This window comes from Hippocampus zosterae, chromosome 15, assembly GCF_025434085.1.
Source record: "Hippocampus zosterae strain Florida chromosome 15, ASM2543408v3, whole genome shotgun sequence".
Lineage (NCBI taxonomy): Eukaryota > Metazoa > Chordata > Actinopteri > Syngnathiformes > Syngnathidae > Hippocampus > Hippocampus zosterae.
Genome location: NC_067465.1, coordinates 6,667,307 through 6,688,117, shown reverse-complemented (window position 1 = coordinate 6,688,117; position 20,811 = coordinate 6,667,307). Strand labels below are relative to the sequence as shown.

At 48.0% G+C, this 20,811-nt stretch overlaps 1 protein-coding gene across 7 annotated transcripts in view; it reads left to right on the top strand.

The window, feature by feature from the left end:
* Positions 1 to 7,745: 7,745 nt before the first annotated feature.
* The window catches only part of astn1 (astrotactin 1), a 94,091-nt gene continuing 81,025 nt past the window's right edge, over positions 7,746 to 20,811 (top strand). For 5 of the 7 annotated variants that reach the window (XM_052087714.1, XM_052087711.1, XM_052087710.1 and 2 more), the window contains exon 1: positions 7,747 to 8,353. In XM_052087714.1, coding sequence (XP_051943674.1) covers positions 7,876 to 8,353 — 478 coding nt within the window. In that variant the 5' untranslated portion in view covers positions 7,747 to 7,875. Of the gene's footprint in view, positions 8,354 to 20,811 lie in introns of all 7 variants that reach the window. The other 2 variants (XM_052087713.1, XM_052087709.1) reach the window with 1 other exon arrangement.

Genomic DNA, 20,811 nt, shown 5'->3' with positions numbered 1-20,811 from the left:
CCGGAAATGTTGATAACAACTCATGCCTTATATGGAGTAAGTGTCGTGAGAAGCACATTTAGTTTTGGTGTTTGATTTCCCGGCAGGTGACGTATTCCATTTCATTTTCCAATCAACCGCAAAAAAAAAAAAAAAGGGAAAAAAAGACGTCCTTCCCGCTGGCACTGTGGGCTTCCGTTTGCTCAAGGTTCAGCTGTTGCCGGTGCACGCCAGTACTTCACGTCACCTAATCGTTCACCCAAAGGTCCTCCGGGTTCAATTCGAGATGCTCTCGGCACCTCAAGCACTCGCTATGACTAAAAATCTTTTGGATGTTTTGATTGCACCAGGGGCGGCCCGGTAGTCCAGTGGTTAGCACGTGGGCTTCACAGTGCAGAGGTACCGGGTTCGATTCCAGCTCCGGCCTCCCTGTGTGGAGTTTGCATGTTCTCCCCGGGCCTGCGTGGGTTTTCTCCGGGTGCTCCGGTTTCCTCCCACATTCCAAAAACATGCGTGGCAGGCTGATTGAACACTCTAAATTGTCCCTAGGTTTGAGTGTGAGCGTGGATGGTTGTTCGTCTATGTGTGCCCTGTGATTGGCTGGCAACCGATTCAGGGTGCCCGCCTACTGCCCGAAGACGGCTGGGATAGGCTCCAGCACCCCCCGCGACCCTAGTGAGGATCAAGCGGCTTGGAAGATGAATGAATGAATGAATGATTGCACCAGCCCAAAATGCCGAGTCCAACGTGGTCAGCGTGACCTGCGAATGCTGCCGTTTTTTTCATGGTTTCTGAAGGGCACCGATGATCATTCGGAGAAACGACACGACACCTTCGAACAAGTATTAATTATTAGGGTGATTATTCCATTGTGTTTTGTTTTTTGGGGGGGAAAAATCCAGAAAACATCGTTCATCAATATATTTGGGCTTGTTGTCATTTCCAGCTGCCAATCAGCTTGCTCAATTTTCAAATCAAGTGGCATGTTTCTTTGGAATGCATTCCTGTGAATTTTTTTTTTTTTTTAGTTGGGGGGGTCTAATTCTGAGTGTCATGCATCAGCCCCGTGATAAATTTGCCTCTCTGCCCCCACCCAAAAAAAAACCCTGTTAGGAGTTGATTTGAAGCCAATTATTTGACAGCATGACCAGCGAGCCGTATTTAGTAACCAGCGCCACGAACTGAATTGGTTGTTAACGAGAAAGCCTCGGCGAAACGAAAGCTGAAGCGCCAGGCCCAAGTCCAAGTGCGCTCGATTTAAGATGGCGCCGCACCACCGAATATGGCCAGCTGGAAAAAGTTGCCTCTCATCGCCTCCCTTGCCTTTGCGCACGTTTATCCCAAAAGCTTTTTCTCTGTCGAGTCGTCCGTCCGCCAAGCTCACTCGCAGCGTTCCCTTTCTTAAATCTCGGCGCTTTCATTTCTTTCACTCCATGTGATCCACCCCCCCCCCCCCCCCACCAGTCGCTGATCTCATTGGTCCTTGGCGAACCATCTGGAATGTTGCGGCCCCATCTGTTGGCCCTGCTCCATCACCCACAGCCCACAGGGGGACGGTGGGGGGGGGGGTTAAGATTCATAATGGTACAAGATGGCATTGATGTCTTATTGCCCCCCCCCAAAAGAAAATCCTCTTGTTATATGATTACAATAAATGTTCTTACTTGCACTTGTGTGATTTATCGTTGTTGTGATTCCAATGTTGGGAAATGATAGATAACAAGAAAAAGAATAGCATCAAAGCAAAATAACAAAAATGCGAGCGTCAGGGGGCTTGCAGCCTTGACCTCGGCCGGTTTGGGGGGGTCTTATTTGGTAGATTTCCCGACCCGCTCGGTTGTTTTTAAAACAAGTCACCTGGAAGAAGTGACAGCTCCGATGAAGGCTGAAGCGACAGCCAGAAAGGAGTTTTTCCTCTTCTCCCCCCCCCCCAAAAAAATAGAAAGACCATTGTCAGAGGGAAAAAAAGAAGCCTTAAACCTAATTGAACCACAAGCAGACAAGATGAGCAAAAATCTTCCTCTGAATGGTTCATTTCCATACCGTCTCCTTCACCGAGGTCTTTCTTCACTGATAGGATGTGCCCGTGCTTCGGAGGTGATGACTCATTCATATACAACCGAGGTCGCCGACCTTTTTGGGAAACGACTTCTCGGGTACTGATTATTGCAAAGCGTGAGCAGTTTTAGACCCACTTCTGGACTTGAGATTCTGCATATGCTCAGCAAATATTTGATGCTAGCGAAAAGACATCTTGAAATAAAGAGATCCATCGTTAAACACCGGGAATGGAAGAAAGGTGGAAAGGAATGTCAAATGAGATGAGGCCGATAGTCTCTCCGGTTTTGCGCTTTTTCCACATCTCCATCAAAATGCAAACGCCGCGGGCGCGGAGTTAAGTGCCGGTCATGTGAGGAGTCGGCGAGAGTGCAATCGCATCCGGCGCCGGTTAGATATGGACATTGTGGACACGGATGGCCTTCCGTGCCCGGGGATGCTCAATCTCCATCATCGGCGCGCAAACGCAGGAGCTTCAAGTACACACTCGCAATTCTGGAAATGGACCTGCTTGAAAGGGCAATTTTGCAGATAACTCTCCCTGTTGACTTCCATTTGGAACACATCAGCGGTGGGCACACTCACACTGGCGATGTTCCACCTCGGGCATCGCCCCCCCCCCCCAACCCCTTCCTCCCACACGGCGCTGCACTCGTCCCCCCTTCGGATGTTTTTTTTTTTTTCCCGGGCCGTCATTTCAGAGTACAAACCGGTCGCAGAAACCAACTCGGAATCTTCATGACTGGCATGTTGCTCCTGCTCACGCATGAGCAAATGTGGGTGCGCCGGGGCCCGGAAAGCTACGTTGCGCTTTAGCCTAGATCGGCAAGCGAGCACGTTTTAAGGGCGAGATTGATTGAATATCTGTGATTTTCGAACGGCACCGCATTACACACCGACATCAATGTGTAAATGTGTCAAGGAGATCAGCACACGGCTCAGGAAGATTTCAGTAGAAACCAAAGTCAGTGGATCCGGTAGCACGATAGACGGATAGCTCGATTTGTGTGACCTCTGACTGATGTATGTATCCATGCTAACGGTTAAATTGTATCCATCCATTCCATCCATTTTCCGAACCGCTTGATCCTCACTTGGGTCGCAGGGGGTGCTGGAGCCTATCCCAGCCGTCTTCGGGCAGTAGGCGGGGGACACCCTGAATCGGTTGCCAGCCAATCGTGGGGCACACAGAAACGAACAACCATTCGCACTCACACTCACACCTAGGGACAATTTAGAGTGTTCGATCAGCCTGCCACGCATGTTTTTGGAATGTGGGAGGAAACCGGAGCACCCGGAGAAAACCCACGCAGGCCCGGGGAGAACATGCAAACTCCACACAGGGAGGCCGGAGCTGGAATCGAACCCGGTACCTCTGCACTGTGAAGCCGACGTGCTAACCACTGGGCTAAATTGTAGACAAAACAAAAATATCGACCTGTCCCTGCATCCTACAACCTGCTGCCTGTAATTCACGCGTTCAGTCTTTTATTCACTTGAACCACAAAAACAGATCCGGTTTTACGAGATGCAATTCAAGATTGAAAACCGACCTGACGAAAATAATTGTCATATTTCCCCCGGTCGGAGGATTGAAAAGCAAAAAAACAACAATGTTAAATGGTGGAATTTTGGTCCCGTTAGAGGACCTCTTCACTCTCTTTGGTTTCCCATCATGTGCAATAAAGCACCTCAATGTCAGAGCAGCTCGGCAAAGACAATTAAGGTGCGTAAATATGTAAATATGGTCACGGCAGCTTGACGTGAGGAAGAGCACCAGGATGTTTTCCGCCCCGGTTTGGCTCATCCCCAAGACGGCTCCAAATTAGAAAGCTTAATGACAAGCAATAACGCGCAGATGGTCAACCTCTGGCGGGCACGCTCGCCCTTCCGATCCCGCCCTGGCGCCTCGCGGCGTCGCTCTTCTTCTTGCCAACTCCACACATGCACTCAAGCGCCCGGGCGAGTCTCAGGACGCGCAGATAAGGCCCTGCCAAACGGGCAAGCTTTGCGACTTTGCGCGCCTGCGTTTTCAGGTGGTTGTCGGCCATCTTGAGGGTGACTGTCCCATGAGGCTTTGCTGCAGATGATGGCCATCCGTCTTCCGGAGCCGGCGTCCACAAACACTCTCGACGGCCACCTCTCACCAGACTGGGTAAGTCAACGCAAGGAGAAAAAAAAAAGGCTTGAGGCGTATGCGTCGGCCAAACCGTTTTGGGCAGAAATGGCGGCTGGGGGGGGGGTTTGGCTGATTTCCCGCAGTCATTAGTTCATCGTGGCGACAGCGTGCGTTCCTCCAATTCGCTCCTCGTTACGTTTTGCAAATGTAATCATCTTCTCCGCAAGCATTGATTGATTGCGCGCTGCCGTCGAAGTGAGCTGCCGACATGTTCGATCTGCGCGGAAGCAGAAATCGAGGGCGGGTTGAATCGAGGAAGGGTGACGACAAATATTTGATCAGTAAATTAAAGGTGGCTCATAATCTGGAATTTGCTTTTGACGTGAGGAAGTTGCAGCTCGTTTTTTTTCCAAGGCGATGACGGTTTACAATCCTCATACAGTTCTTCGTCTTGCGCCTGCAAGAGTCGATCGACTGATTCGATGAGCTCGATGACTCACCATCTCATTGGCAGTTCAACCCACTTGTAACTGGCGCCAAGACTGAGTTGTTGGTTGCCATGACAACAAAAAAAATAATTTATTTTAGGCTTGTTGTTTTGCTAAAGTATTTCATATTTCTATGTGAACTTTCATATTTGTTTTTTCCTTAAATCCTCTGAATATGTTATTCGGAATGTTTGTTAAAAATCACTTCCGGGTCAAGTGCCGTGTATAGCGAGGAATGAGAGAAAGATCGAGAAGACAACGGGAGACAGAGAGAGAGGGAGAGTCAGAGAACTACGATACCGTGTGATCTACGTGATTTATCGTAACTTGATCTACTTTCGGTTTACCAAGGTGCACACGGTATGTCATTTTGTGTTATTTATTTAATGTCCTGTTCAAGATATTATAATTTTGATTGTTGTTCGAAATGTGTTTTAGTTTTCACGGTGTTCCATGATTAAACTCTTTGGACATCAGTACGAGGCGTCATCCTTGACCGGGGTAGATACACCACTTGTGAGCGAATGCAGAAGCCCTCCATGGAAACAAATCTGTTCAATCCCAACGACATCCGTTTCCAGAACAATGATCATTAACTACCATAAGGTCAACTACCCGATTGTCGGAAACAAAAAAAGTGCTCCGGCTGGAAAAAAAAAAAAGTCACGAAATACGAACATACCGTCGAACGCGTGCGAGACGTAAATGTGATCCTTTAATCCCGCTTCTTCCCGACGGATTGGAAGTCAAGATAAGTCACTCGTGATGACTGACGTACAGTGCATCTCAAGCGTTGGGTTTTTTTTTTCCATGCTGGATTTAACGGTGATTATTATCGAGGGATTTGATTGTGCCGCGGTCTAAATCCGGCCGAATGCCAGGGAGTGATGAGAGAAATACTCCCGTTTGGCTTTTCACCGATTTTGTATTAAAGTCACCACTGAAAATGAGAAAAGACACTTTTGTTGCCAAAACAAAGCGCTTCCGTTTCAAGATTCAGAATCCCCCGCAAAAAAAAGAAGATATTTTTTCCTGATGAATGTTGTGATTCTTTTCATCATTTATTCGTATCTTCTGATATAGCGAAAAGTTTGACACTTCGCCCTCTCTTCTCCCTATTGCGGGCCGCTGAAAAATGGATGGCGGGTCACAAATGGCCCCCGGACCATCGTTTGGACTCCTGTGCAGTCAACATTTCCACGCATCCTCCAAAGTCGATTTTTTTTTTCCTGTTCCCATGAAACGGCTTTGCGCAATTCGGTCGCATGACGTGCCGCACCTTCAACGGCTCCGAAGAGGCTCCAGCGGTCGTCGCCGTGGGGCGACTGAAGCCAATCGAAGGTTTCAACAAAGGTCTTCGGGAAGGCCGTCATCGACTTTGCAGCCCACGCGGAGGCCGAAAAACTGAAAAGATGAATCAGTCGGGTCCTGATCACGGAACAAAATCTTCCAGCGGGTCCAAGCCGAGCCAGTTTGGCGACAGGAAGACTGTGAAGATGAAACAGGGAGATCTTTCTCTTGATCGAGCCCCTCGCTCTGCCCTCCCCCGCCAGCCCCGCACCTGCTCGTCTCACAACCCCTGATATGTGCTCTTTTCTTCTACAATCTCTGTCTCTCAACTTTCACTGAGTGTCTTTCTTCTGCCAGCCCCCCCCCCCCCCCCCTGCAGCTCGTCCCCCTTTTTCCCCGCTTTTGATTATCGGCAACGACCCAGAACTCATGCGAGTGAATCTATCGGAATTTCATCTCAATCTCTCTCAGGCAATCGCGTTCACACGGGAGCACCGACTTGCAATCTCCTCCGTGCATTTGCTCGCCGGTTTTCATCTCTCTGCTCACGCCCCGACGTCGACATTCTCTCTCTCTCTCGAATGTCTTTGATCAAAATCATTCGGATTGAGCTTTATCCCTCGTCTGGACTCCAGCCGCTTGGCTCATCTTAATTGCATTGCTTACCAGGGCCAAAACAATGCCACCGTGAAATTTGCAGTCGCAATGTTTTTTTTTCCGGGAAGGTAACAAGTGAGGTTTTGTATTTTGCAGAAAATGAGCTGTCGATCAAACAGGAGCTTGGACCGAAAAATCACTTGAAGCATTCGTTGATCGTCGATGCCACCCTAGAAACTAGCATGGATGCGGTCGGATGTTTCTGCATCGCATCCTTTTTTCAGCCAACGTAGCGGCGAGCTCCGAATTTTGAGGCGCTAACGACCGGGTCCTTCGATTTATTCCGCATCACGCCCAGCGGAAACGCTGTCTCGCGCAATCTGGCACAATTAATCGGCTCCACTTTTGAGCACCACCTGAGAAAAAAACAGAGTCTGACGGAGCACTTTGAATTTCACAGTGGCCGAAAATAGCTTTTCAAACTGGAGATCCAAACATACTGCACACTTTATTTGCGCGCAAAAAGTGAGAAGTCGACGTGCTAACCACTTGCCTACCTAGGTTTCTATTTTTTTTTTTTCCAAGAAAATGAGAAAAGGAGCACAGCATCACGTAGTGTTTGTCACGCAACGATAATAGATTCAACCATGACATATCTGGCGGCACGGCGGCAGACTGGTGAGCACGAGTCAGCCTCACAGCACAGAGGCGCAGGCTCCGGCTGCGGCCTTCTTCCGGTGTGGAGTTTACATATTCTCCCCGTGCCTGAGTGGCTTTTCTACGGGTACTCCGCATTTCTCCCACGTTTGAGAAAACCCGCATGGCAGGTTAATGGAACACTTAAAATGTCCCGCAGTGTGATTGTGAGTGCGGATGGTTGTTCGTGTATGCGTGTCGGGGTGTCTTTGTGAGGTAAGGTGATGCTAAGCTAATTCCAGATTTGAAAACAAATCATAGGACCTTGAAAATAATTCTATAATGTAGAAGGAGCCAGTCAAGAGGCATGCAGCGGCATTTTGGACCACCTGGAGACGCGTGATGGGAGGAATGGCGGACTCCAAAGTCAAGGACAGGACAGTATTCCAGCCGAGATGTGACAAAGGGAGGATTGTTTCAAAGTGCTCACCTTTCCTTTCTCTGGTGAGACTTGAGCCAGCTGCCGTAGATGAAAGAAGCCGGATCGGACCTCGCCGTCAATCGAAACTGTAACTGTATTGGCATACAGCCCTAAGGTGAATAGTTAGTTAGGCTTTTATTCAGCCATTTTGACACTTAAATTCATCAATTCCACAACACATTTGCCCCTCGGCGCCCGTGTTCAGTGGATTGCTACGCGACCATGTGATGGAAAGGGAGCGTGAGAGAAAAAAAAAGAAAAAAAGAGGCACTCGTTTCATTGAGCCCGAGAGCCCGCCGTCGCATCCGAGCCGCTCACTCAGTCTCCCCCGCCAGCCTCCGACTCGAGCAGCCTCCGTGAAAAGCTACAAGGAGGGGAGGGAAAATCAAGCATCGGCCATGGCACCTGCGAAGCCGGGGCCGAGCCCGCTCCCGCCACTGCTGCTCTCGGGGCTCTTTCTGGCAGTCTTGACGGGAAACGCGCGGTGTCTTCACGGCGACGAGGACCAGAACCAGGACGCCGAATGCAAGACGAAGAGCGTTACCGTCTCGGCGCTGCCCTTTTTAAGGGAAAACGACTTGAGCATCATGCACAGCCCGTCGGCCTCCGAGCCCAAGCTTCTCTTCTCGGTTCGAAACGATTTCCCGGGAGACGTCGTGGTGGTGGACGACTTAGAAAACACCGAGCTTCCATTTTTCGTCCTCGGTAAGTTCCGGCAGCGTATTGCGCGGCGGCTGTTCGCGGTGTGGATTGAAGCTTGGATGTAGCATCTTAGCACCGGTCTTAGCTTTGGCCCGCTAACGACAAGAATCACCACCATTGAGAAAAGAAGACGACACGGATAATGAACAGAATAGGCCGCCGCGTCACGACTCGAACAAGCTGTTCGTGGTCGGGAAGAAGCAACCCCCCCCCCCCCCAAAAAAAAAAAAACCCACACATATATATATTACAGCCCGTTTATGTCAATGACATTGTTCATTTCAACGACTCGGCTATTGTGTCTTGTTGACACGTTGACGTGTTTTGTTGACTTCACACGCGCTTCAGTAAGCTAGCGTTCGTGAAAGGGTTCCGGGTTCGGGGGATGAGTACTTTCTATTTCACAGCTCAAATCGACGGTGATATTCCCACTCTTTTTGTTGTTGATGCGAGGACGGAACCCGAAAGACGAAAAGTTCGCCTGGCGCAAGTTTGCTGGCTGCTGTCCATGGTGCTGATATTATTTGTCGTCCGCAGCAGTGTCACGCGTTCCACTCAAAAACAAAACAAACACGGTGCCATTTTGATTCGCAATGCATACTAGACAAGCACGAGTGCATGCTTGTGTGAATACGCACACGTGCGTGACAACAAGCCAGAGTCAAAAGTCAACTCATCTCAACTCAACTGTATTTAGAGAGCACTTTAAAACATCCACCGCTGTGTACAAAGTGCTGTACATGGAGCAAATCCCCTGCATGCAACAACATACAATTCAACAATAAATGAATAACGAAGACAAGTAGAAAGTACAGAAACAGTAAAACTAAGATCAAGTCTCTGTCATGCTGAGTCAAAAGCGCAAAGAATGCAAATGCGTTTTGAGATTAGTTTTAAAGATGCACAGCGAGGGTGCTTCCCGAATGCTCAGCGGGAGGTCATTCCAAAGAGAGGGAGCGGCAACGGGAAAAGGCTCGATCTCCTTTCAGCCTATGCTTAGTTCTCGGCACCTCAAATAACGTCTAGTCCGGGCAGGTGTGTGGGGGCGGAGGAGCTCAGAGAGGTAAGGTGGAGCCAGGCCATTTCAAGATTTGAAAACAAATAAGAGGATCTTCAAAGAACTCTAATTGACCCGAACATAAGATAAGAAAACCTTTATATGTCCCACAGTGGGGAAATTTGAAAACATCAACGAAATGGACAAATTAAACAGGAACCTGACACAGGCAGACGGAGGCAAAAGTGCCTCGAGACATTTTCACAAGAATATGGATGTATATGTCACGGATTGACACGTAAACTGGATTCAATGATGGCGGAAGTGACGCAACAGCACATTGCTTCTCGGGGTCGCGTCAGTCAGCGCGACGAAGAAAGTCAAAGGCACGGCGGTGGTGAGCGGTGAGTCGCATCTCGTTTATGAACAATTCTCTTTGACTATTTCCCTTTTGTTTTTCTTGTACTGCTGCGCGGTGTGCTCCAGTAGTACCCCTGAATTTTTTTCTGAGCCCACGTTGTTTTCTGTGTTGCTGACAAAGTGGCGCTTTGTCACCTGAAACTTGCTGCGCTTTGAGTTGATTAGCAATTGTTCGTTTGTTGCCGAGATCGTGTCCGAGAGGGAACGTGGCTTCGGCATCGCTGCCGCCATACTGTGTTACAGGTCATGTCGGTTTCTTGTCAATTTTGCTCTGTCTTGTTGTGCACGTCGTTGGCTTTTCCTTGTTTCGACAGTATGAGGGGCGCGAGCCTGCCGCTCACGGCGTCCGCCATTCATTCGCCCCATGACGCATCGGGGGTGCGTTCAATGACGCTTGGTAAACGAGAGTAGTTTTTTTTCTCTTATTTGGATTGTTCTCATTTCTGCCAGACTACTTGCGTTAACAACACCATACGGCCACACGTTGTATATTTTGTTATCTTATTTGATTCCAAACAATATTTTGTTGCTAAGGCAGAGCTACGAGGAATGCAGTTGGACTATTGCCTCTTGATAGGCTCCAGCAACTCCCCGAGAGCCTGTTCAGGATAAGCGCTGTTGAATAGATTCTTTGGTGGTCGAACGGTTGGCACGTCCGCCTCACAGTGCGGAGGTGCAAGGATTGATTTCTGGCCTTCCTGTGTGGAGTTTGCATGTTCTGCCCGTGTAACTTTTCTCCCGTTTCCTCCCACTTTCGAGAAAACATGAATGGCAGGTTAATGGAATGCTCAAATAGCTTGTTAATGCTGAATCTTATTGGAGGTATTGCCGTATGCATTGACTACATTCTACAAATACAATGTGCATAACGTACAAATTTGTGATGTCCTCCGAGGGTTCAACTGTCATATGAAAACAGAGTCATAAATAAGCATACTATTGCGATGAATAAAATGAATGATACAGTTTGCCATGACTTTTCGCGAGATAGGCAATGTTTAGCCATGGTTGAAAATCCATTCATGTGAGCCGCCGTAGAAAACTGCACAGGATTTCTTTTTTTTTTTTTTTTGGTTCAGGCATAATCGAAGCATCAGGCAAACCAAGTTTTGAGGACTAATCCAGTGAGTGATTCCCAACCTTTATTGAGCCAAGGCACATTTTCAAGTTAAAAGAAATCGCGTGCGACACCACCAAACAAAATTGTCAGAAAGACTCGCATGTCAACTTTTTTGTCATCTAATAGAACATCATTTAGCTGTTTTTTCTGTCACTCAAAATTGTTCTCACAAATAGATGGACAAAGATACATTTTGTTTTTAGGAATAAATATTTGTCTCACCAACGAAGTCAAATGCGATCATTTCACGCCGCACGCCGTCGGCATGCTCACGGCACTCTAATGTGCCCCGGCACAATGGTTGGGTGTCACTGAGCTAAGCAAACAAATACATGAAGCGACTGTATCGATAGATGAGCACATTGAAAGTCACAATGGTGTGTCTGGCTCAATTTCGCCTCCTGGATTTGCTTTTCGAAAATGGATCCGCTGCCCCCGTGTTTTTTTATTTGGTTGCCTACCTCCGGATGATCAAATCGACATGAAAGCGTAATCTGTATGCATGCTCACAGAGGCCAGCGGTACAGGCAAGGAGCTGGACAAACAGTCTGACACGGACGGGGAAAAAAAAAAGAAGTACATTCTGACCTTTAAGATTACAATCTCATAATTTATGGCACGGCATGGACACGCTGCCGTTGAGAGTTTAAAAAGTAAATAAGAGGGGAGATTGAAGAATCTCATTATGTGGCACGCACGCCGGTGTAGATTGAAAAATGGAGGAAACGATGGCCATGTCGGTAGGCTCATTTCTAAGATGCATGCGGCAACATTCGCCACGTTGAAAGCAGTCTAGCGCTCGGTTGGTTTCTCCCCGTGTAATGCCCTTCTTTCATCGGGCCGCAAAAGGCAATACGTCTTCATTTTCGACTGTCATCCCGGACTGGCCTCGATCTGTCAACTCGCCAACCTTGGGGAGAGGTGCGACTGACTAGCATCCGTTCAAAGGCAATGCGGGGCCACGGCCCATCGTTGCTTGGCTGACTTGATTTTCTTTGAATCTGCACATCCATATTCAGACGCGCACACACACAAATCACTCCAGACCCCCCCGCGCTCCCGCCCCCCTGTTTGGTTTTATCTGGCCTTGAGGAAGGAGCGATTCATTGTGCAGGTGTACGGGCCGGGCAAATTGGTGGCGTTGTCAAATCCCGCTTCTTTCATTTCGGGCCTCGCCTTTCTCTCGTAAGCAACGGTCGTACGTGCCTTGGTCACATCCCGGCTGGATTACTGTCGTGCATTTTACTTTGGCATCTGCCGATCCTCCATCAAGCGTCTCCAGTTGGTCCAGAATACCGCTGCAAAATACTTGCTGCTCAATACCCTATTGATTTGTCGACAATAAATTGAGCACAATATTGAAGCGAGAATGATGTACTCGGCCGTGTTTTTCAAATACACTTTTGGATCAGCTGAGAGGACAAAGTCTTCATCAAGTAGCCTAGAGAAAATATTTTTGATGCTGAATAGAGTCTTGAATGTAATATTTAACCCTCCTATTATGTTGAAAAAAAAATCACATTGATTATGTTGTGGGTCATTTTGACCCGTACTGTAAAAATCCACACAAAATAGTCAAAAAACAGGTTACACCAGTAACAACTTTGTTTAAAGTTGATATACGATTTGATTAATGATGTCTCATTTACATATTCCAGTCCAGCCAGGAATTATGATCCCCCCCAGTACCCCCACGTGTGTATCGCGCCAGCTTGAAGTTTGCAACACGCCTACAGCAATATATCGGTCTCCCTTCGGCAACTCCTGACCTTGTTGTGTCAATCTTGCGTTCCGAATCGGGCAGTGCTGAAACTAGGGCACGTACTTGCTTGCTTGCTTTCTTTCTGTCTTTCCTTTTTTTTTGGGGTGGGGGGTTGTTTAACCCTACAAAGATCTTGTATCTTTGTCATGGTCTTGGTTCGAAGGTGACAGATGGCCATTTTCATCTGTTGTTTTTAGATCGTGGCCTCTGCCGAGCCTGGCATACCCTTTGTCTCAAGAAAACCTTGACATGGCTTGACTTATGAAAGCAGAAGACGAAATGCTCCAAAAGCATTGAAATGCAACTCGTCACACTTGACTGTCAACATGACCTCTGTTTAACTTGTTGGTGCTGCGGCACCATGTTGTTTGCAGAGTCTCCACATCGACCTTGAAAAAGTAATACGCCGACTTCACTGATGATTTGTTTTTTAAGGTCGCTAAGTTAGGTTACAAGTTACTTAATTACTCCATTCAGCGGATGCCAACAATCTGGTTTACCATGAAAATGAAAACCGCTTCTGCCAATATATTATTGGAAGTAGTTTTTTAATGGTAAAGGATCAAGTTGTTGTTTTTTCACGTCTCTTTTCAAACTTGGATTGAGTGATGGACACTGTGACGTTTACCCATAACTAGGGTGACAAAATTGTCCATCCAAATTCTTTCTGCCTCGGCCCCAAAGCCGTCGACGATCATCTTTCAATCTGGGGGACCACCAACTCTGCCGTGATTTGGTTGCCAGTACGGATGATGGTCGAAATCTTCAAACTGTGCTTCATGAATACATGAAATAGCTTTGGCCCCAGCACGGAACCCAGAGGAACACCGCAAACAACGCCAAGGTCTTCTGATGTATATTGCTCCACTTTAACATCTCGTGCGCTTCCTGTAAGGTCGCTATATGAACATATATGATCATTTGTGTCCTCAATTTGCCACCCCCGTTGTCATTGTTTCTGTGAGATGGACAAACCTCCTCCGTTTGGATGTGCTACGTGCTCTAACAGATGCTCTCTGCTTGGCCCAGACGGATGACCTGTCTTCTTCGGTCAAGCTGAGGAATTGCATTTTTTCACCACCACCCCCCCTTTCAAATTTGCACTTTCTCCTCCAGCGGCCTGCACTGGAGCAAGGCCTTCCTCTTCCCCACTGTCAGGAGTTTGGTATTTAAGGGAGAACGCATCCTTTCGGATCAAGAGACAAACTCACCTTCTCAAGTCAGGCCACATACTGCAAACTCATGTGGCTGGAGGCAGGCAGAATGACTTTGCTCCATCTAATTATCAGCTAACATAGGAAGGCTCTTCCGAGTCCCGACGGAGCTCTGAGAATATGACACCATGTCCCAGCATTCTTTCTGGACATTCCGCCAGCCAGCGCTGGCTGCAATTAAACCCCGGCTTTCCTTATTTACAAGACCATCGTGTTGAATTAACGTGCTGACAATTTAGAGGCCCGAGCGCATCTACAGAAAAGAACTGCCGTTCTGCTTAATGACGGCAGAAATGAAATTTTAATCAAGCCAACGGAAGAAGTCGACACGCAATCAAGCCATTAAGTAGATGAAGGTAATCCGGCGGGACTGGAGTAAAATTAGAAATTAGCTGCGGATACAAAAAGCAAGCGGGCAACGAGGTTAAGTATTGTGAAATTAACATCCGGTGACAGCCGGAAAAGATGCAAACCAAAGTCACGCCACTTTATAATTTTTTTAAAAAATTATTATTATTTGTATAACTGTTTGTCTTGTCTTTTTTCGGAGCTCGGCACCATCAAGGAAGCATCCAGGGGCCGTGATTGTTTCTGAAACACGCTGATGTTTCGGGCTGGTTTGTATGCGGCACGCAGCCCGAAAACCCAACGGAGCCTGCGTCAGACCGAAACCTAGATTTGCACTCTGATCAAACGCGGACCCATAAGATGGATGCGTAGTCGGTATTGTAAACAAATGCGCTTGAAACCTTGAAAGCCAACGTGTAGCCTTGTTGTCCTGAGAACATTGAATGACGAATCAAAGTAATGCGGGAGCGACGTTCGTTTCATTCATTCTTTCACTCCAACAAAGGAACCAAATTGTTGGGAGCCTTCCGTTAAAGGAATGAAGTCCCGCCGTGGTCACAGAATTAAGTTAATCAACTCTTTCTGACTCACAGTCACTCATTTATGTACACACACACACACACACACACTTTATTAAGTGTTCTTGTACCTTCATTGGGGTCTATTAGATTTTTTTTCAAATGAGATCCTTGTGATGTGAAGAATTATCAAAGAGGCCATTTGCTTGCTTGTGGCCGGGGCCCAGCAAGCCATTTCATTTGACTTCAATCCCTTTTTTCATTCAGTCAACAATTCATTCAAATCGGTTGACTTTCGAAAGGCCTCCAGTTGGCGCCCCGCCATGTCGGCGCTGCGCGTGTCAAGTGTGAACTACTTGTGGCTTGGCTAAATCGAAATTGTTGCCGGTGGCCCACGGCCGACTTGCGTTTTCCACAATTATTGATTTGGCAAAAACTTTTGAGGCCTCCTCTCCTCTTTGGAAAACCTGCACAAAAGTAGGGCAAGGTGGGATTTTCAGGCTTTACCCGCCGATCACAACTCCAGTGGACGAAGCGTTTTGATCGGCTGAGCCAGCCCTCGCCGCTATGTGCACGCATGAACATTTCATGGTCGGAATCTCGGGGCAATTTTGTTGGGGGGCAAGATGATCCATGTCTTTTGTCATCCCGCTGAATAAGCGATGCAGACACCAGCGGTCCGAATCTCTGATTATTAACGCTAATTAGTCATCCTGATCCTGTTTTGAGCGCCTCTAATTGGCTCATCTAGGAGCTCAGCCCGAAACATAAAGGCCAGTTGATGCTGGCGGTCAAATGACCAGATGAGGTTGGATTGGTCTCGTAGCAGAGTGGCTGGCAAAATTCCGTCAGAAAAAGTTTCCCCCAAAAAGCCCAAGGCAAAGGTGGACTTTTCACAACAACTTTGAGAGAATTTTGGGGGTTTATGGAAAATATCCTAATCCAGACCTTGCCAAACTACGGCCCGGGGGGCCATTTGCGGTCCACCATCCATTCTTCAGCGGCCCGCGACGTGACCAAAAATACAAATAAATACTAAAAATGACATTTGACACTGGCCGCACGGTGAGTTAACAAAGATGAAGGTGCGCGGAAAGGAAGACTGCGCTGTCGAACTTGTCGCTATCCTCGAAGAATCGGATGAAAATCCCCGTGCGCCCTCCTGACCTCTGCGGGAGCTTACCGCATGCATCGCAGCTGCTTTCGCTGCCGCCGCATCCTTGGCATTTCCTTGTAAGCGCCGGTTCTCCTCAAATGCTATTTTCCATGGAGGTTTATAAACAGATGTAGCATTTGCATAATTCATCTGCAGTTTGTTTTGTAGATGGATCAAAACAATCACTGGTTACAAGTGAATCTGTCGACCTGCGCGGCGGCGGAAGGAGACCATTTGCATGCCAAAGACAACAAAGAAAAAGAAACAAAACATCCTTTTCTGTTCGTGTTCAGTATGCAGTCGTGAAGTCAAAATGTCAACAGGTTGAGTGAAAGTGGTGAATACGTGACTGATTGACTCTCTTTGTGGTTCGCCAAACCTTCAAGACGATATCATGTTCGCATTTTTTTTTTTTGCAATAAAAAGTGACATTTGCGAGCTGTGATGTCAATTTCAGTGGCCGGCAGGTGTGAGTACGGCGGCGTCCTGACATGGCTGCAAACGACATGGCTTTTTTTTGGGGGGGGGGGGGGTTCTTTTTTTAATTCATATTCCATCACCACGCGATGTTAATCAGACTATGTGGTTTCGACGAGCGGTAGCGCGTATTGCAAAGAAAACTTTACACTTCCGCTTTCGACATCCTTCGCAACGTGGCGAAAGATGCACTTAGCGCAGGTTGTAAAGTGCTCTCGAAATGACTTCACGGTTGGCAAATGTTTGGTGTTTTTTGTTATTGTAAAGTGTCCTCGGGTGTCTTGAAAGGCGCTTATAAATAAAATGTATTATTATTAGTATTATTATTAAATGCTGAATGTGTTTTTTCATTTGCAGTTGAGGAACGACACGGCCTTCGTTTCACCTCGGTCTCAATCATCCGTCTATTCATCAAGCAAATATAGAAACAAACGTCACATGGATTACGGAAGGGCTTTTCACACCAGGGAAATCATTTTGCTCAACCTCGACCGGGCTCGGTTTGTTTTTGCAGAATGAAAGGAGACAAAGAAGAAAAAGGAGCGAGCGCAGGACTTTGACAGAGTGGGCGGGATCTGTTTTGAAGGCATTAGTGTTACAGCATCCTGCCTGGCCACCTTTGTCAAAACCGTGACACCGTAATGGCGAACAAAACCCCCCATCAAGCACCAAATCCAAGGTGCTTGAATATTTTGCAGCGGGATTGTGCCGTGCCTGTGATGGAATCGTTTCTTTCATATGTTCGGAGACGCCGGCTCCGTGTTGAGCCTTGCTGTAGATTACCATGGGATGGGATTAGCGCCCACACAATTAGTCCCAATCGTTGTCGAGATGCTGCTAAAATTCATCATGCGGTCTCATTCCAAAGCGTGTCGGCGAACGGTTGGGTTGGCTGTTTTTCGCAAACGATGTCGACGGAGGAGTATGTACGCGATATCTTGAAACGGCTCTCATCCATGGGTTTGCTCCGGAGAATGAGACACGGTTGACACTTGCCCGCGTTTGATCCATGATGCAATGCGCCTGCTTGAAATTGCAGCCTGTGCCTCGCTCGGGATCTCCAAACGATCGATCGGGCTGTCACGTTACATGGAGATTTCGAAACGGGAGTCATCCTTGGCCAAGCGTTGATTGACCTGCTCCGGTTTGATGCGGTATTGCATCAAGTACCTGAAAGCGATGCTGAAGTAAAACTATGAATATGTTGACAGAGAGCCATTTGGGTTAAAGTTAGAACCGCTTTGCAGAATATGACTTGGCTGAATATTTTGGTGCAAGCCGCAAATGTGGTCTTAACCGTGTGCTCGGGTGGCGTTTTCTTTCTTTTGGAAGGTTCGTAGATGGGCGCGGTTCCAAACGGGTGTTTGCGCGCTCGCGGGAGCCAACACAGCCGACTCGATTCCCGGCCAATCGAAGCGGGTCGCCTCATTCCCTATAAATTCAGCGCGGGAGAGGCGACTCGTCTGCTTGTGCAATGTCCGTTTGTCAGGAACCACAAGCAGATCTCCACTTGTGGATGATGCGATGCCGAGTTGGCACTTGGAGACCACCTTTTACCCGCAGTCGTCCGCCATCCATTCGTTTTCCGAACCGCTTATTTCCCCGGTGCTTGCATTCAAACACAACGCAATGTTTAACCTGCTGTCGTCGGAATTAAAAACAAAAAAGGTCCCTCTGCTCAGTGAAAGGGAAACGAAAAGCCTCAAAAACTCAATTTCATTTTTTCTTTGGAACTGTGTTTGATTGTAGCGGAAGCTCAAATATCCTCGCTGTTGTCATTCTGAAATAGACCGCTTAAAAATGAAGCCGCCGGTAGACAATTTCTCTCTAACAAGTCGGCTATGATCCATTTAGGGCCCGTCCTGTTGGATCGTCGTATTTCTTACAGACTGTCATTTGGTGAGAATGGAACCTTGGATTTGCCTATCGCTGCTTGTCAGGGCAGTTATTGAAAATCGCCTTCAATTTGCCCCAGATTGCGAGGCGCAAGACACCGTGTTCCGTCAGATGTGGCGCCCGCTCACTCATCCATTTGAGATGATGAGACGAAGATGGACCGAATTGGGCGGCGTGGAGGAAAAAAAAAGGCGTCGCAACACCTTCATCAAACGCGGATCGCTCTTATTGCCTTCCTGATTGGAGGGTGAGACGCCGACAAGGCTGCTCTCCAAAAATCTCATCGTGCTGCCTCGAAAATGCTTTCATAATTTTCACACGCGGCCCCGGATGCTTGATTGATTTGCTCTGTCTGCAATACCTGTGAAATGTTTCATAAGAATGAGAATCTCGCACCTCTTGTTGTTCCTCAACTCAACTGTATTTCTCGAGACACCAAATGAATATGGGAGACGGTCGGAAGCACAATCGCAGTCAAATAAAAACCGAGTCGCATGCTGAGTCCAAAGCCAGGGAACAAAAATTTTGGAGATGAGTTTGTTTGTTTGTTTTTTTTTAAAGATGGGCAGCGAGGGGGCTTGCCAAACATTTATTCCAAAGAGAGGGAGCTGCCACGGAAAAGGCTCCACCCCCTCGGAGCCCCCGCTTAGGACCACTCATCATGTCTGCTCCGCAGACCTGAGGCCCCGGGGGAGGAAGGTGCGCCCAGGCCATTTCTAAAATGTAGAGGGAGCCAGTGAAGGGATAGCGGAATGATGTGCTCCCTCTTACGGGGAGCCAGTCAAATGGCGAGCGGCGGCATTTTGGACCAACTGGAGACGCTTCATGGAGGATTGGCTGACTCCAAAGCCAAGTGCATGTCAGTCATCCGAAAACTGTTTTGATCATGACCCACGTCCAATCACAATCCGTGCTTACGAAATTGCCCTTACGGGAGGATGCTTCTTCATTGTCGCTGTGAGGCCCAACTTGCGTAAAGTGGCCCCAGAATCAGCATTGGTCTTTATTCAGTTTTACCGGTTTTGCATGTCGCAATGATGCATCCATAAAATAGATGTGACGCCAAAATACGGAGCGAAAATGATGATCAAAGCCAAAGTTGAAATGCAATCAGGAAATATCACCGAGTGACCGTGCTTTGCCACGCCTCGGCGGCCTCGCCGACTTGCTGCGGGGATCCGACCTCCGCCCTGGGAAGAGGGATGAAAGAGGAAGCGCAACAAGAAACGTGACACCGTTTTGGGGCACAGCGTTAGTTTCCTGCATCGCACAAATCATAAGACGCAGTGGAATTTCCCCCCAAAAGTTTTGTCTTGAGCCTCCTACTTGAATTTGTTCGTTGAGTCCCGTGGGAGGATAACCGATTTGCCAACAAAGCGAGCAAGAGGAAGGGGAAAGAAAAGCCTCGCTGCAGGCTCGAGCACGGCTTCAATCAACAGCTCGGGAGCTAGTTGACATGCAGGGTGTCGAGGTCCTCGCAAAGTTTTTCAACTTTCCTCACCAGCAGCGTTTTCATATGACATGGCTAACTTCCTTCTTTCTTTGCCTGTCCTTTCTCTTAATCTCAAAACACAGGCCACAGGTTTGGAAGACTCACTGTCCTTAAATGCGGTTTTGCCGGTGCGCTAGGCTAACGCACCGGAGCCGCCACGCGCTCGCCGCACCGTTGACTGGGATTCACTTCTATCCCGCCAGCCAAAGAATGAACGGTGACCGATTCGGTGTTGTGCTTCCTGCGTGCCCGAGATAAACCCCGACGCGTCCGGGCCTGGTCACATCAAATACGACGTTGGCGGTTACGCAGGACAAGAATACCGTGCCTCCCATATATACACACACACACAGTATATATATGCGTGGCACTTAGGCATGGGCTCTTCAATTTGATGACAAGTTAAGAGTAGTTTCTGGTGGAGCACTTGCGCTTCTCAGCTCGCATGCTAAATTGCCTTTTTGGAACGTCAGTCAGTGGGGCGGGTCACCTTGATGCTTTTCCCTCAACCGCTAAGCTTTTTCCTCCCTTAAATGGACTTTGAGGCCATTTGATGTTTCGCCTGATGAAAAATTGACAGGCAAAGTGGCACAGAAAGCACTTAGAAATAATTCCAACGCAAGTGGATTGTTCCACCCCCATGCCCCCCCTCCCCTTTAAAATAGTTAAATATAGTCGATGAACTCGTAAATATATTCACATAGTGTAATCCCTCGTTTTACCAGGAACCCTCTGCAAAAGGTGAAAACCAGAAAGCAGGATTTGCCCCACCCCCAACCCCCCCGAATTGGCATGTATGTGCATGTTTGAGATACGGAAACAGTATTTATACTTGACATATTACCACATAGCGGCCCGGTAGTCCAGTGGTTAGCACGTCGGCTTCACAGTGCAGAGGTACCGGGTTCGATTCCAGCTCCTGTGTGGAGTTTGCATGTTCTCCCCGGGCCTGCGTGGGTTTTCCCCGGGTGCTCCGGTTTCCTCCCACATTCCAAAAACATGCGTGGCAGGCTGATTGAACACTATAATTTGTCCCTAGGTGTGAGTGTGAGCGTGGATGG